The 13,824-nt window shown below is 44.9% G+C and overlaps 1 protein-coding gene across 7 annotated transcripts in view; it reads right to left on the bottom strand.

Annotated features, from left to right (window-relative positions):
• PIK3C3 (phosphatidylinositol 3-kinase catalytic subunit type 3) overlaps positions 1 to 13,824 on the bottom strand; it is a 114,069-nt gene that overhangs the window by 16,443 nt on the left and 83,802 nt on the right. For 5 of the 7 annotated variants that reach the window (XM_068130082.2, XM_068130084.2, XM_068130083.2 and 2 more), the window contains 3 exons: positions 12,770 to 12,854; positions 11,777 to 11,851; positions 8,959 to 9,127 (listed from right to left, as the gene is read on the bottom strand). In XM_068130082.2, coding sequence (XP_067986183.1) covers positions 8,959 to 9,127; positions 11,777 to 11,851; positions 12,770 to 12,854 — 329 coding nt within the window. The remainder of the gene's footprint in view (positions 1 to 8,958; positions 9,128 to 11,776; positions 11,852 to 12,769; positions 12,855 to 13,824) is intronic. The other 2 variants (XR_013624884.1, XR_013624885.1) reach the window with 1 other exon arrangement.

Here is a 13,824-nt window from a genome sequence, read left to right as displayed (position 1 = left end):
CAAGCATCAGCTGGAGTGGCGTAAAGCTCGCCGCCATTGGACTCTGAGACAGTGGAAACACAGACTCTGGAGTGATGAATCACGCTTCACCATCTGGCAGTCCGACGGACGAATCTGGGTTTGGCGGATACCAGGAGAATGCTACCTGCCCGAATGCATAGTGTCAACTGTAAAGTTTGGTCGAGGAGGAATAATGGTCTGGGCTGTTTTTCATGGTTCGGGCTAGGCCCCTTATTTCCAGTGAAGGGAAATCTCAATGCTACAGCATACAATGACATTCAAGACAATTGTGTGCTTCAACTTTGTGGCAACAGTTTGAGGAAGGCCCTTTCCTATTTCAGCATGACAATACCCCCGTGCACAAAGCGAGGTCCATACAAAAATGGTTTGTTGACATCGGTGTGGAAGAACTTGACTGGCCTGCACAGAGCCCTGGCGTCAACCCCATCGAACACCTTTGGGATGAAATGGAACGCCGACTGCGAGCCAGGCCTAATCGCCCAACATCAGTGCCCAACCTCACTAATGCTCTTGTGGCTGAATGGAAGCAAATCCCCACAGCAATGTTCCAACATCTAGTAGAATGCCTTCCCAGAAGAGTGGAGGCTGTTATAGCAGCAAAGGGGGGGGGGGGGGAACCAACTCCATATTAATGCCCATGATTTTGGAATGAGATGTTCGATGTTCAGATGTCCACGTACACTACTCACAATAAGTTAGGGATATTGTGGGAGTGAGTTTATTTTTATTTTTATAGGGGTTAGGCTTAGGGTATTGAAATCAAGAATGCTGTGTTTTTTCACACTCATTAATAACCATAGAATTAGGACCAACAACTTTTTTCAACATAATTAATACACAAAATCAACCACACCGAAGAACCTGCCAATATCCCTAACTTATTGTGAGTAGTGTACTTTTGGTCATGTGGTGTACAAGGCCGTGAAGACCAATGAAAATTTGGTTCTATGGATAAACTGGTACACAAGTCGAACAAAGATTTCTAAATTTGTTAATATACAGAACTTCTGTGAAGTATCTATTGCCAAGGCAAGGAGATGAAGAACTACATACCATCAGCCCAAAGAGATTTGGTCATAATTCTACATTTTTTTCTCCTTCTTGCCATAATCTATTTCTCTTCTTCACAAATATTATTTTAGAAAACTGTCAGCAAAGCACTCGGTCCACCAACCATCCTCCGGCACGTACAGCACCACAAGTCGGGGGTCAAATCTTCCCCATTCTTCCTGCTTTCTGGAGGGTCAGGGCAGCACAGTCACGGTTAGAGAGCCGATCAGTCCCAATGGACAGGCCCTTTCCCCCTCGTCTCTTTTTTTTTTTTTTGTGTCTGTCTCTGTCTCACTCTCACTCTCACTCTCACTCTCACTCTCACTCTCACTCTCACTCTCACTCTCACTCTCACTCTCACTCACACTCACACTCACACTCTCACTCACACTCTCACTCTCACTCACACTCACACTCACACTCTCACACTCTCTAACAATGTCATGTCCCTGACTTTGTGAAGGTGGGGGAACACCATTTTGGATGTGGAGGATCTCTGGATTGCTCCTGGGAGATCGATCGGCTGTCTCTGTGCAGCGAGCTTGTTTGAGAGAACTGTCTGGGACTATACAATAACAACAGCAACCATCAATGTATTACATAAACTAGAGCAATTTGACTGCGTCGCCATTATGCCTCTATGCAGTCCATACCCGTGACAACAGGTAGATGCCCTCGTTGACTACCAACAACAACCAACAGGCATTTTAAGGCCATTTTCCCTGCTAGAGCGGGGGTTAGCCTTGCGGTCCCCATGACAATCTTCTCCATTTTGCCCTATTTTCTGCATCTCCCCTTGTTAACCCCCTTGCCCGCATTTCTTCTTCGACCATCTTTAGCCAAGTCTTTCTTGGTCTTCCCCGTCCTCTACTTCCTTCTACATTCATTTCCATCACTCTTCTCAACCAGTCACTTTCATCCTTCCTCAACACATGACCAAACCATCTCAACCTGTTTCTCTTCACAGCATCCATCACAGGCTCTATTCCCATCATCTTTCGCAATCATCATTTGTCTTCCTCTCTCTCAACGATACTCCGCACATCCACCGAACCATTCGCATTTCCACCCTTTCCAGCCTTCGTTGCTGCTCTACGTTCATTACCCACGTCTCGCTCCCATAAATCATAACACTTCTCACACATGCAGCATACACCTTTCCCTTCAGCTTCAACGACACTCCCCTCCTCGTCAGCACGCCACTCAGTTCCCGAAACTTCTTCCATGCACATCTCACTCGAGCAACCGTTGCCGAGTCTGATCCACCTTCTCCATTCAGCATGTCTCCTAGGTAACAAAATGTTTTCACACCTTCCAGCTTCACGTCGGCTCCAAGATTCAACTCAACATTTCCTCCATCTGCAACTCCCTCTGTGCACACCTTACACTTGAATGTAGCTGCCACACTGGTTAATGACCCTCTCAAACCACTACACTTTTGATGAACCCACTCAGCGCACATTGTACATTGAATGGAATTCACTCCGACACCCTTCCTGCACACAGCACACGGCCACTTCCTAGTTCTTTCCACCTCACCACATGCTTTACCACTTGCCATCACCTTCGTTTTTCCGATATTCACCTTCAGACCTTTTGTCTCCATACATTCCTTCCACTTGTTCATCTTCTCCTTCAGTCCATCCATACTTTCTGCAATCAACACCAGATCATCTGCATACAACAACTCCCATGGTAAACCCTCCTTTACGTTCCGAGCCAGCACCTCCATCACAGCTACAAATAGTAGTGGACTTAGTACCGACCCCCGATGCACTCCCACCTTCACCTCAAACTCACCACTGTTCCCGTCCTTCGTCCTTACAGCTGTGCACGCTCTTTTGCACATTGTCATCACTACTCTGATCAACCAATCCTCCACTCCTAACTTCCTCAATGCCCATGTCACTACTTCACGTGGAACCCTATCGAATGCTTTCTCCAGATCAACAAACCCAAGAAACAACTTCTTCCTATTCTCCATGTACTTCTCCTGCAACTGCTTCACAATAAAAAGCGCATCTGTCATTCCTCTTCCTGGCATAAATCCAAACTGCATTTCATCAATCTTCACTTTCTTCCTTATCCTCCTCTCCAACACCCTTTCCAATACCTTCATTCCATGCTCAAATAACTTTATCGCTCGATACGAGCCACAGTCCAGAGGGTCACCTTTCCCCTTGTATAGAGGGACGAGGGTACTCAGTTCCCAATCCACTGGAATGCGGCCTTCTTTCACCACCAGTTGACTGTCCTAAATATAAACAACTTTGACTTAAATCCCTTCAGCTGTTCTCAAGTATCACATTTTTACCAGACATGACAGGTTTCACATCGATCGGTGAAGCGGATTCGGAGTAGGTGGTTTTTGAAATATCGGCTTTCAAGCTAATATGGCTGCCATCAAAAAATGAACGTGACATATGGCATAAAATGTACACTCTGCATATGCATGGGTAGGAGATCACATTTGTGATGTTTCGTGTTGATTGGATAAGGTTCGTTTTTCTATCCAAGATGGGTGCCAAACCACATGACCTACAAAATCGTCATTTTCAAACTATATGCAGCAATGGTGTTAGATGACATTAGCAAAGTTTCGCATCAATACGGTAAGCGGTTTCCGAGATAGAATTATTTAATATTTTCCTTCAATCCAATATGGCTGCCATACCATGTGACTGATGACGTTTTTGTGATCAACTATTGATCATTATGCCGAGTCAATGGCACACGTAAAGTTTCGAGTTGATCACTTCCATGGTTTGGGAGATGTTTTAAAAAAGATTTTAGGTTAAATTTAGGTCACCTGTCCCCATCAAGCCTGGATTGCCCCAAAGCAGTGTTTTGGGCCCAGTCCTATTCCTGATCTTCATCAATGATCTCTGACTACCTGGAAAATCCTCTCTATCCATTTGCTGATGACTCCACTCTCTGCCGTGACATTCCTCATCCTTCAGGGTTTTGGAGGGTCTGGATGCTTCGGGGGACCCTGAGGAGTGCCTTCAAGACCACCATACTGGATGTTGCCGGTGGCTGGTGTGGATCCCACCATCAGGTGAAGAAGAACTTTGTCTCTCAGGACACGCTTGATACCATCGACCAGAGTCGCAGGGCCAGGTTCGATGGCAAAGCTGAACTGTTCCGGGAGCTGAGGCGTAAAACTGTATGCTCGCTGAGGGCGGACAAGGAGGCCTATGTGCGAGGAATCTGTGAAAGGGTAGAGCATCACTTGTGGACATGCAATTATTGTCCTGCTTACAGAGGAATCCGTGCATTATGTTCCTCTAAGCCTGTCCCTAGGTGTACTGCGGTTAGAGCAGAGGTGGCCTCTTGACAGAGGAGTCTGAAGTGAAGGCCTGCTGGGCCGGTTGCTTTGAGCGGCTGTACCAGGCTGACCCACCGGCTGTTGAGTTGGATGTCAGGGGTGTTGCTATCCCAAATGCTGACCCCACAATTAACTGTGAACCGCCTTCACTTGTGGAAATACAAGCGGTGGTGAATCAGCTGAAAGGGGGAAAACCTCCTGGGATTTGTGGCATCCATGCTGAGCTTCTCAAGGCTGGTGGAAATGATGTATTTGAGTCGTTGCATGCAGTTCTGTGTTCTGTTTGGAGCACAGGCATCATCCCAACTGACTGGAAGAGGGGCCTTGTTGTCCCCCTCTGGAAAGGGAAGGGTGATCACCAGGACTGCAACAACTACCGAGGGGTGATGCTACTCTAGGTGCTGGGCAAGGTCTTTGCTTGGATCATTCTTGAGAGGGTTTGCCGCCATCTGCTCGAGCACCAGCAACCAGAGCAGTCTGGCTTTACACCAAAGAGGTCAACGATTGACTGTATCCTTGCGCTTCAGGTCCTCACCGAACGCAAGTGAGAGTTTGATCAGGGGCTGCTTGCAGCCTATGTTGATCTCCGCAAAGTGTTCGATTTGGTGAATCGGGATGCCCTCTGGAGGATTCTTGGTCTTCGTTGGGTGCCACCAATGCTGATCAATCTGATCTCTGAACTATACTCTTGTACTGAGAGTGCTGTGAGGTGTGGTGGCTCCATCTCTGGCGTATTTCCAGTTGTTAGTGGAGTTCGCCAGTGGTGTGTACTGGCTCCCAAACTCTTCAGCGCTTGTATGGACTGGATTCTGGGAAGGATGTCAGAGAGGTCAGGCTGCGGTGCATCGTTTGGAAGTGTCAAGATCTCTGACCTTGATTTTGCAGATTATGCAGTCGTCTTTGCAGAGACGCTGGATATTCTTACGGGGCTCTCCAGGCACTGGATGTGGAGGCGGAGCCGCTGGGATTACGGATTTCCTGGGTCAATAATATCCAGACTTTCAATGACATATTGGATGCTGCTGTCTTGTCTGTGCCTGTTTGTGGTGAAGATGTTGAGGTCACAAAGAGATTCACTTACCTTAGCAGTGTTATTCATGGCTCCGCATGTTGCGAACCAAAGGTCGATAGACATGAGGGTCAGGCCCGGGGAGTCATGGATTCACTGGATCATGGGGTGTGGCGCTGTCGGTATCTATGTAGGAGGACGAAAGTCAGAGTCTTTAAGTCCTTGGTGCTTCCAGTCTTGCTGTACGGATGCGAGACTTGGACCCTTACCAAGGGCCAGATAATGAGACTTAACTCCTTTGGAACAAAGTCTCTTTGGAGAATCCTTGGCTATCGCTGTTCGGACTTTGTGTCCAACGAGCGGTTGCTGAGAGAGACTCAGATGAGATTTGTTTCCTGTATGGTCTGTGAGCGTCAGCTGCGGCTGTATGGACATGTGGCCCATCTTCCGGACACTGATCCAGCGCACCAGATACACTCAGCTTGGGAGCCTCGTGAGTGGAGGAGGCCAACGGCCTGACCGCGTGGTTGCAGCAGGTTGATTGGCATCTCAAGGAGATATGGATGGGCCAGGCAGCCCATCAACTTCCTTATTTAACATGTTACATTAGTTTCGTGCTTGTTGTTTGTGTCCTTTATGACGTCCTTTAAAAACAATAAGTTTCCTGTTTGGAGTGATTTTCAAATTTGTTTCAATGCCAGACACACAGAGTAAAACAAAATCACCATACTCCTCTCTGCGCATGTGCGATTGGGACAATATTCCTTATAATTTGCCAAATTCATAGTCATAGGCCCTGTAGTGTCCATCTTGTTTATCCCGCATCCCCACCCCCCACCCCCACCCGCCCCAGCCCTCTCCCTTCCACAGATATCCCGATGTGCCTGTTCTCTCCTCTTGTTGTGCTTCCGTCTTTCTCCCTCTTGTCTCCCTTTCCCTTTATTATGTTTGATGTGTTAACTCTTATACGGGCCTTGACTAAGCATTGCTAAACTGCAAATTTGTGTTCTGATCCTTGTTCAAAATATAACATTCTATTGAAATCAAATTGTTCTTCGAACATAAATTGATGTTTGTAGACAGGACAGACGGACAAAGTGAATCAATTGCTTGTCCAGCTTTTCGCTTCACATGCAGGGTAATGAAGCACCATATCATGTCAACTCACTGTATTTAACGAGAGGGAATAAATTCCCGCATACAGCTTGTGTGAAAAAGTCCTGACTCAACCCTCGACTCAAACCCAGGTACTCATCGTTAGCGCGGTGACTACCTACTGATCCATTTGAGTCTCCGGGATAGTCTCAGTTTCTCACACTCACACTCAAATGACCAAAGTCTTGCATGTCTGTCAGGCAGGCCAAACAATTGTGTATCATCGAGTAAAATGCCATAATGTTTTATCACATTATAAATTAAGTGCCATATCATGTCGGAAAGTATGGATGGACTGAAGGAAAAGATGAACAAGTGGAAGGAATGTATGGAGACAAAAGGTCTGAAGGTGAATATCGGAAAGACGAAGGTGATGGCAAGTGGTAAAGCATGTGGTGAGGTGGAAAGAACTGGGAAGTGGCCGTGTGCTGTGTGCAGGAAGGGTGTCGGAGTGAACTCCATTCAATGTACAATGTGCGCTGAGTGGGTTCATCAAAAATGTAGTGGTCTGAGAGGGTCATTTACCAGTGTGGCAGCTACATTCAAATGTAAGGTGTGCACAGAGGGAGCTGCAGATGGAGGAAATGTTGAGTTGGATCTTGGAGACGGCGTGAAGCTGGAAGGTGTGAAAACATTTTGCTACCTCGGAGACATGCTGAATGGAGAAGGTGGATCAGACTCGGCAACGGTTGCTCGAGTGAGATGTGCATGGAAGAAGTTTCGGGAACTGAGTGGCGTGCTGATGAGGAGGAGAGTGTCGCTGAAGCTGAAGGGAAAGGTATATGCTGCATGTGTGAGAAGTGTTATGATTTATGGGAGCGAGACATGGGTAATGAACGTAGAGCAGCAACGAAGGCTGGAAAGGGTGGAGATGCGAATGGTTCGATGGATGTGTGGAGTATCGTTGAGAGAGAGGAAGACAAATGATGAATTGCGAAAGATGATGGGAATATTGCCTGTGATTGATGCTGTAAAGAGGAACAGGTTGAGATGGTTTGGTCATGTGTTGAGGAAGGATGAAAGTGACTGGTTGAGAAGAGTGATGGAAACTAATGTAGAAGGAAGTAGAGGACGGGGAAGACCGAGAAAGACTTGGCTAAATATGGTGGAAGAAGAAATGCGGGCAAGGGGGTTAACAAGGAGAGATGCAGAAAATATGGCAAAATGGAGAAGATTGTCATGGGGACCGCAAGGCTAACCCCCGCTCTAGCAGGGAAAATGGCCTTAAAATGCATGTTGTTGTTGTTGTATCATGTCCAATTACTGTACATTTCTCCAAACGCATAAAATTTCCACTTTGGTATTCATAATCCATATCAATGCAAACACAAAATTGCCAAAGATAAAGTAGATGCAGCACTCGTGACTTGCCTTTTTGTTAAATAGAGTGGACTTTGTAATGCAAACAAACAAAAAACTGTTTCCGATTTTTGACCAACTAATGTTTGATGAAAGTATGCTTCATCGAACAAAGGAAACATGGTTATTTTTATTTTTTTATTTGGTATACCAAGTTGAGGCTCGTGTAAGAGCTAACACACAAGCATATAAATAAACGGGGTGGGAGACCAGAGGGGGAGAGAGAGGGAAACACAATAACAGGAGAGAACAGGGAGGGACATTGGGAGATCTGTGGAAGGGAGAGGGCTGGGGACGGGGTACACGGGATAAACAAGATGGACACAAAAGAGATGTTCTGACATGGTGTACCAGATAATCAGAGAACTAGTCATTATTGAAAGATAGCTTCTATAAATTGGATCAAATCTTACATAAGGAATAAATATATAAATAAAGTGCACAATAAGTTTGATTTTCAGATCGTGCAGCATTTCACGTTGTATGAAACTACAAACTGAATGGGGAATGGCAGGAAGTGAGGACACAGGAGCAAGATGATAATGTCATAGAAAGTGACATGTGGGTGAATTATTATTCCTTTAATCTTTTATTTGAGAAAGTAAGAGGAACTGCACTGAACTGCCCGCCCCAAAGCATCGCCATAAAGACGGAACGCGGAACAAGCTTGTGTTTCAAGAGGTGAATTTGAAAATATGGAGGTTCGTGGACACAGAGGAAGGGGGAAAGGAAGCATGATGAAACGATGAGGAGCTTCAAGGGTGAGCTCACTTATGATCAGTGGTAGACATCCCGTGTTTTTATTGATGACGACAGCATACACATGTTTACCTAGGCAGGTACATGTGACGTTACCAAATGCCAATATTTAACAACAAAACATTTCTTGAATTTTATTTCTCTGGCATCAATTTTTCTCTCAAAAATAAAAATAAAAAAAGTTTCCCAACCAACCAAACCCTAATATGTTCCTGCCTATTACATTTGGATATAAGAAAACCAGCGGAGTAAAGCATGAGGATGAATGAGGTTGTACCTGCGAAGGTGCAGGAAGGCAGTGTAGCATTGTTTACGAAACTCCTGGTACTGCTCGCTTTGGGTGCCCCCCATGGCCTCAACCATCTCACGGCTCAGCTTCATTGGAGGAGGCAAAGGCTTGGGGTCACGACCCAGAATGTAGCCAAAATCGACGTGAAAAAGTTTTCCTGCCAAAAGCGTACATACATTCTAGTGAAAAATCCAACTTGTGGTATAAGTGGTGTCAAATTACAAGGTATCCACTGTGCCTTGTCACTTGAATGTACAAGAAATAATACTGCAACGGAGACCGGTCTTTCTGAAGGAGGATAGGCGAACCCAATGGACCACCTATCCCAAACAAATACACCTCGATGCCTCGCCTTAAAAGAAGCGTTACAATGCAGAATCACACTGAGACATGACAAAAAAGGGAAAGAGAAAACATGGAGGCAAAGGGGTTTGTCCTTTCGTCTTTGGGGGCACTGGAAGATTTGGAAATGTGAGTGAGTGGTGTGATGTGGAGGATGATGGGGTGCAGTGCAGCGCGGCGCACCAGACTGCACTCCCACTGGCAGCTCGATGCACTCATGCTTGGGATCCCTGACTGTTTCAAACAAATGCTGGGCCTGGCTCACTGGCGCACTCCAACTTTGGCTCAACCTCGACTCCACACTCTAAACTCGCGCAGTCCAGCACTACCTCCGGACCCCAATTCCCAAACTTTAATTCCTCAAATAATGCGCAGACTGTCTATGGCGTGCCCTCTTGGTGGCTTTTAAAGGCTTCAGCCATGGCACTTTAGCAAGAGACTTCTGTGACTCCATGGGGCTGACTCGATCTGTGAACTTTCAAACCCGGATTTCTCAAAATGGCAAACCTCCCTTCTGGACTTGGTGATGACTAACTTTCCCGCAGATGTCACCTGCTCTTCCTCTGCTCCAATTGCTTCATCCGATCATGTGCTTGTGAAAGTCAACATCTCTCTGGCTATTCTCAGAGAGCTGCCTCAATGCCGGCAAGTAGTATCTCATTGTACTCAAGCAGATTGGAAGGGAATGCAAGCAGCCATCTCTCTCCACGATTGGTCTCCCATATCTACTGCCCCTGATGTGATCTCAGCCTTCGAATTATTCCACAGAAACCTGCTCTCTCTCTTGCACAGATTCATCCAATCTCGTCTTCAATTATCCTACCCTTCTTACCGCCATGGTACACTGAATCTCGTGGTGAAGCGGTTACCCTGAAACAACTTGTCTTCTCTTCCTGTGAGGAAAATCTGACCAAAGGCAAACTCGGTGCTCTCCAAAAAATCTGCAACAAGCGTTTGTCCACTCTCAGGAGAGCCAGAAAACAACATCTCCCCAACCTCAAGAAGGAACTTTCAAACTTGTTTTACTCCTCTCATACCTGGTGGTGCTTTGTTAAGTCTGTATCTGGTGTATGTTCTCCTTACATCACGTCCCTCTCTTCAAATGGCACCACAGCTAACTCCACTCTTGAGAAGGCCGAATGCCACAATTTTGTGTTTGCTTCCAAATCTTGTCCCGAACCCCTCACACTTTTGATCCCCATTCTTTCCCTGTTGTACCCAACTGCTCCTGGACTCTATTTTGTACCTGAGAAGATGGACTGTGGAGAGCGTTCTTTCAACCCTCACCTTTGACTGCTACAGGACCGGGTGGCATCAGCTCACGATTCCTAAAACATCCTCTCTTTTCCTTTTTCACTCTGTCATTTGCGCCAAGTCATCTTACATCTGCTTGGAAATCCACCAACATCACTGCATTATATAAAAGGTGCATAAACTGATCCCCTTAACGACAGACCAATCAGCTTACTTTCAATCATCAGCATGGTTATGGAATCCATCATCACAGATGATATGAAACCCTTCCTTTTCTCCAACAACCTCATCTCAGATCACCAATTAGGTTAGAGTCCATGTCACTCCGCCTTGGACATGCTGCTTCTCCTCTCCCAACACTGGATGGAGGCCCTCAATGTCAGATATGAAATCAGGACCGTCTCTCTGGACATATCCCGTGCTTTTGATATGTTCTGGTATCAAACTCTCTGCCTATGGCATCCAAAGCCATCCACACATTCTTTACTGACTTCCTCTACTCTTGCAGCCAACGTGTGGCATTCAATGGAATCCTTTCTTCTTCAAATTAGACTGCAATGAATGATTTTCAATGGTTTACAGGAAAAAACATTTTTTGCGTTTGGGTTCCCCTTAAAAGCTACAAAATGCCAGTGTTATGCAATTTTCCTTCCAGGTCTTCAAAGCAGCTGTTCATCACCATCTCAGATCATCCCGCATCCAAAACCATGATCTTTTCTGCTCCCGTTAACCCTCCCCAAGCTCACCTTTTTCCAAGTTTCCAGTTTTTCCCTTCCTGAGAGTTTGCTCCTGTATCCGTCTTGTCCACCCTCTGCATCTTACCCGACCACTCATCTTTACCTGCATCCCTTGTTTGTCCGTCTCCTTCTATTTTGTCCCTCGGACCTGCTGTTGGCGTTTCCCCTTCTCTTTCTGCTGTCCCTTTTGTTTTGTTGCATCGCGATCTGTTCTGTGTTATGGCTCTTCCATGAGCATTGACTTTGTAGACAAAATTTTTTTTATCGTCCTATGCATCGAATAGCAATTGTATTAAAGAAAACGAAAAGCAAATTCAAAAACATACAAGGCCACAAAGTAAATACAATGACTATGTTCACCAAAGGATAACATGCCAAGCATTACAAAAATATGTTTCTGATTGTTATCGGCAACAAGTAATAGTTGACAATCAGTTAATTTAACAGCAAAGCAAAACTTCACCGATTATCACCTGTTTTAGTCAAGAGAAGATTGTCCAGGTGTCTGTCTCCGACTCCCAGGATGTATGTGATGACACAGTAGCCAGCTGTTCAAAATCATTGTAAAATGATTATACGGCATTTATTAGATGAAGCACATATTACCACATTGTCCAATGTCTACAACATACATTATGTCAACAACTAGGCGACAGGAAGGATTGGTAAAATTGCAGAAATTACACATTTCCCATATCCTTCAGGATCCATTGAATAATTGCATCTGCCACAACAGGTGGACGGAGGTTATGTTTTCACCCCGGTCTGTGTGTCTGTTTATTTGTCTGTCTGTGAGCAGGATATTTCAAAGTTGTGGACTGATTTGGACGAAACTTGGTGGACAGGTTCGATGTCTGCCAAGGACTAAAATTATTGGATTTTGGTGAAGATCCAGATATGAGTTCTTATTTTATTTTTAAAGTGATTCTTCACTCTTGAGAGATGGGGCAAAAAGCGAGTTATAGCACGATATCTCAAAAAGTATGGACGAGTTATAATAAACTTGGTGGATGAGTTGGGTAGGTGACAAGAACACATAGATTAGATTTTGGTTGAGATCCGGATCCAGATTGTTTTATTTATTTATTTTTGTATGCAGAGTCGAGGCTCGTGAAAGAGCTAAAATCTGTCACCTATCAGTGGGATAGAAAACGTAAACTGTTCAGCCTGGCAGAGGTATGCGCTCTACCGAGTGCTGTTCTAGTTATGCCTACAGTGGGAGGGAAGGGGAATGGGAAAATTGGGAAAAAGGAGGGGGAGGCAGCAATGACACAGGAAAACAATGTTGGGGGGGAGAAAAAGAAAGGGAATGCAAAAGTGAAATCAAGAGGAGGGGCAAGGGAGTTAATTGAAAATTCCATACAATTTGCAGATGGCCGCTCGCTGGATTTAGCACACCTGTTCCAAATCATTTCTCATGGCACCTCCAGAGCGTCTGACAAAAGGCTCATAATACAAATCCTCACCACAGCTCTTGACATAAGTGTCCATGACATCTGGACTAATTCCATGGGGTCCTTTCTCGTTTGGTGCATGCTTCCTGAAAAAATTCTGAGCGAATCAACAAAACCACACTGATCAGTGCTACTCTTCATAAAACAAAAACAATTACAGTAGTCATCGTCATCAAGACAATTACAGTAGTCATCATCATCAAGACAATCACAGTAGTCATCATCATCAAGACAATCACAGTAGTCATCGTCATCAAGACAATCACAGTAGTCATCGTCATCAAGACAATCACAGTAGTCATCGTCATCAAGACAATCACAGTGGTCATCGTCATCAATACAATCACAGTAGTCATCGTCATCAAGACAATTACAGTAGTCATCATCATCAAGACAATTACAGTAGTCATCGTCATCAAGACAATTACAGTAGTCATCATCATCAAGACAATTACAGTAGTCATCATCATCAAGACAATCACAGTAGTCATCGTCATCAAGACAATCACAGTAGTCATCATCATCAAGACAATTACAGTAGTCATCATCATCAAGACAATTACAGTAGTCATCATCATCAAGACAATCACAGTGGTCATCATCATCAAGACAATTACAGTAGTCATCGTCATCAAGACAATCACAGTGGTCATCGTCATCAAGACAATCACAGTAGTCATCATCATCAAGACAATTAGAGTAGTCATCATCATCAAGACAATCACAGTAGTCATCATCATCAAGACAATTACAGTAGTCATCATCATCAAGACAATCACAGTAGTCATCATCATCAAGACAATCACAGTAGTCATTGTCATCAAGACAATTACAGTAGTCATCGTCATCAAGACAATCACAGTGGTCATCGTCATCAAGACAATCACAGTAGTCATTGTCATCAAGACAATTACAGTAGTCACCATCATCAAGACAATCACAGTAGTCATCATCATCAAGACAATCACAGTGGTCATCGTCATCAAGACAATCACAGTAGTCATTGTCATCAAGACTACAGACATCAACCTAACTAAAAAATACTGTGGCTTTTAGTCCCCATTTTG

The sequence above is a fragment of the Myxine glutinosa genome, chromosome 11 (assembly GCF_964187855.1).
Source record: "Myxine glutinosa chromosome 11, kmMyxGlut1.1, whole genome shotgun sequence".
NCBI lineage: Eukaryota > Metazoa > Chordata > Myxini > Myxiniformes > Myxinidae > Myxine > Myxine glutinosa.
Note: the sequence above shows the minus strand (reverse complement) of the source record. Positions and strands in the feature narration are given on the sequence as shown.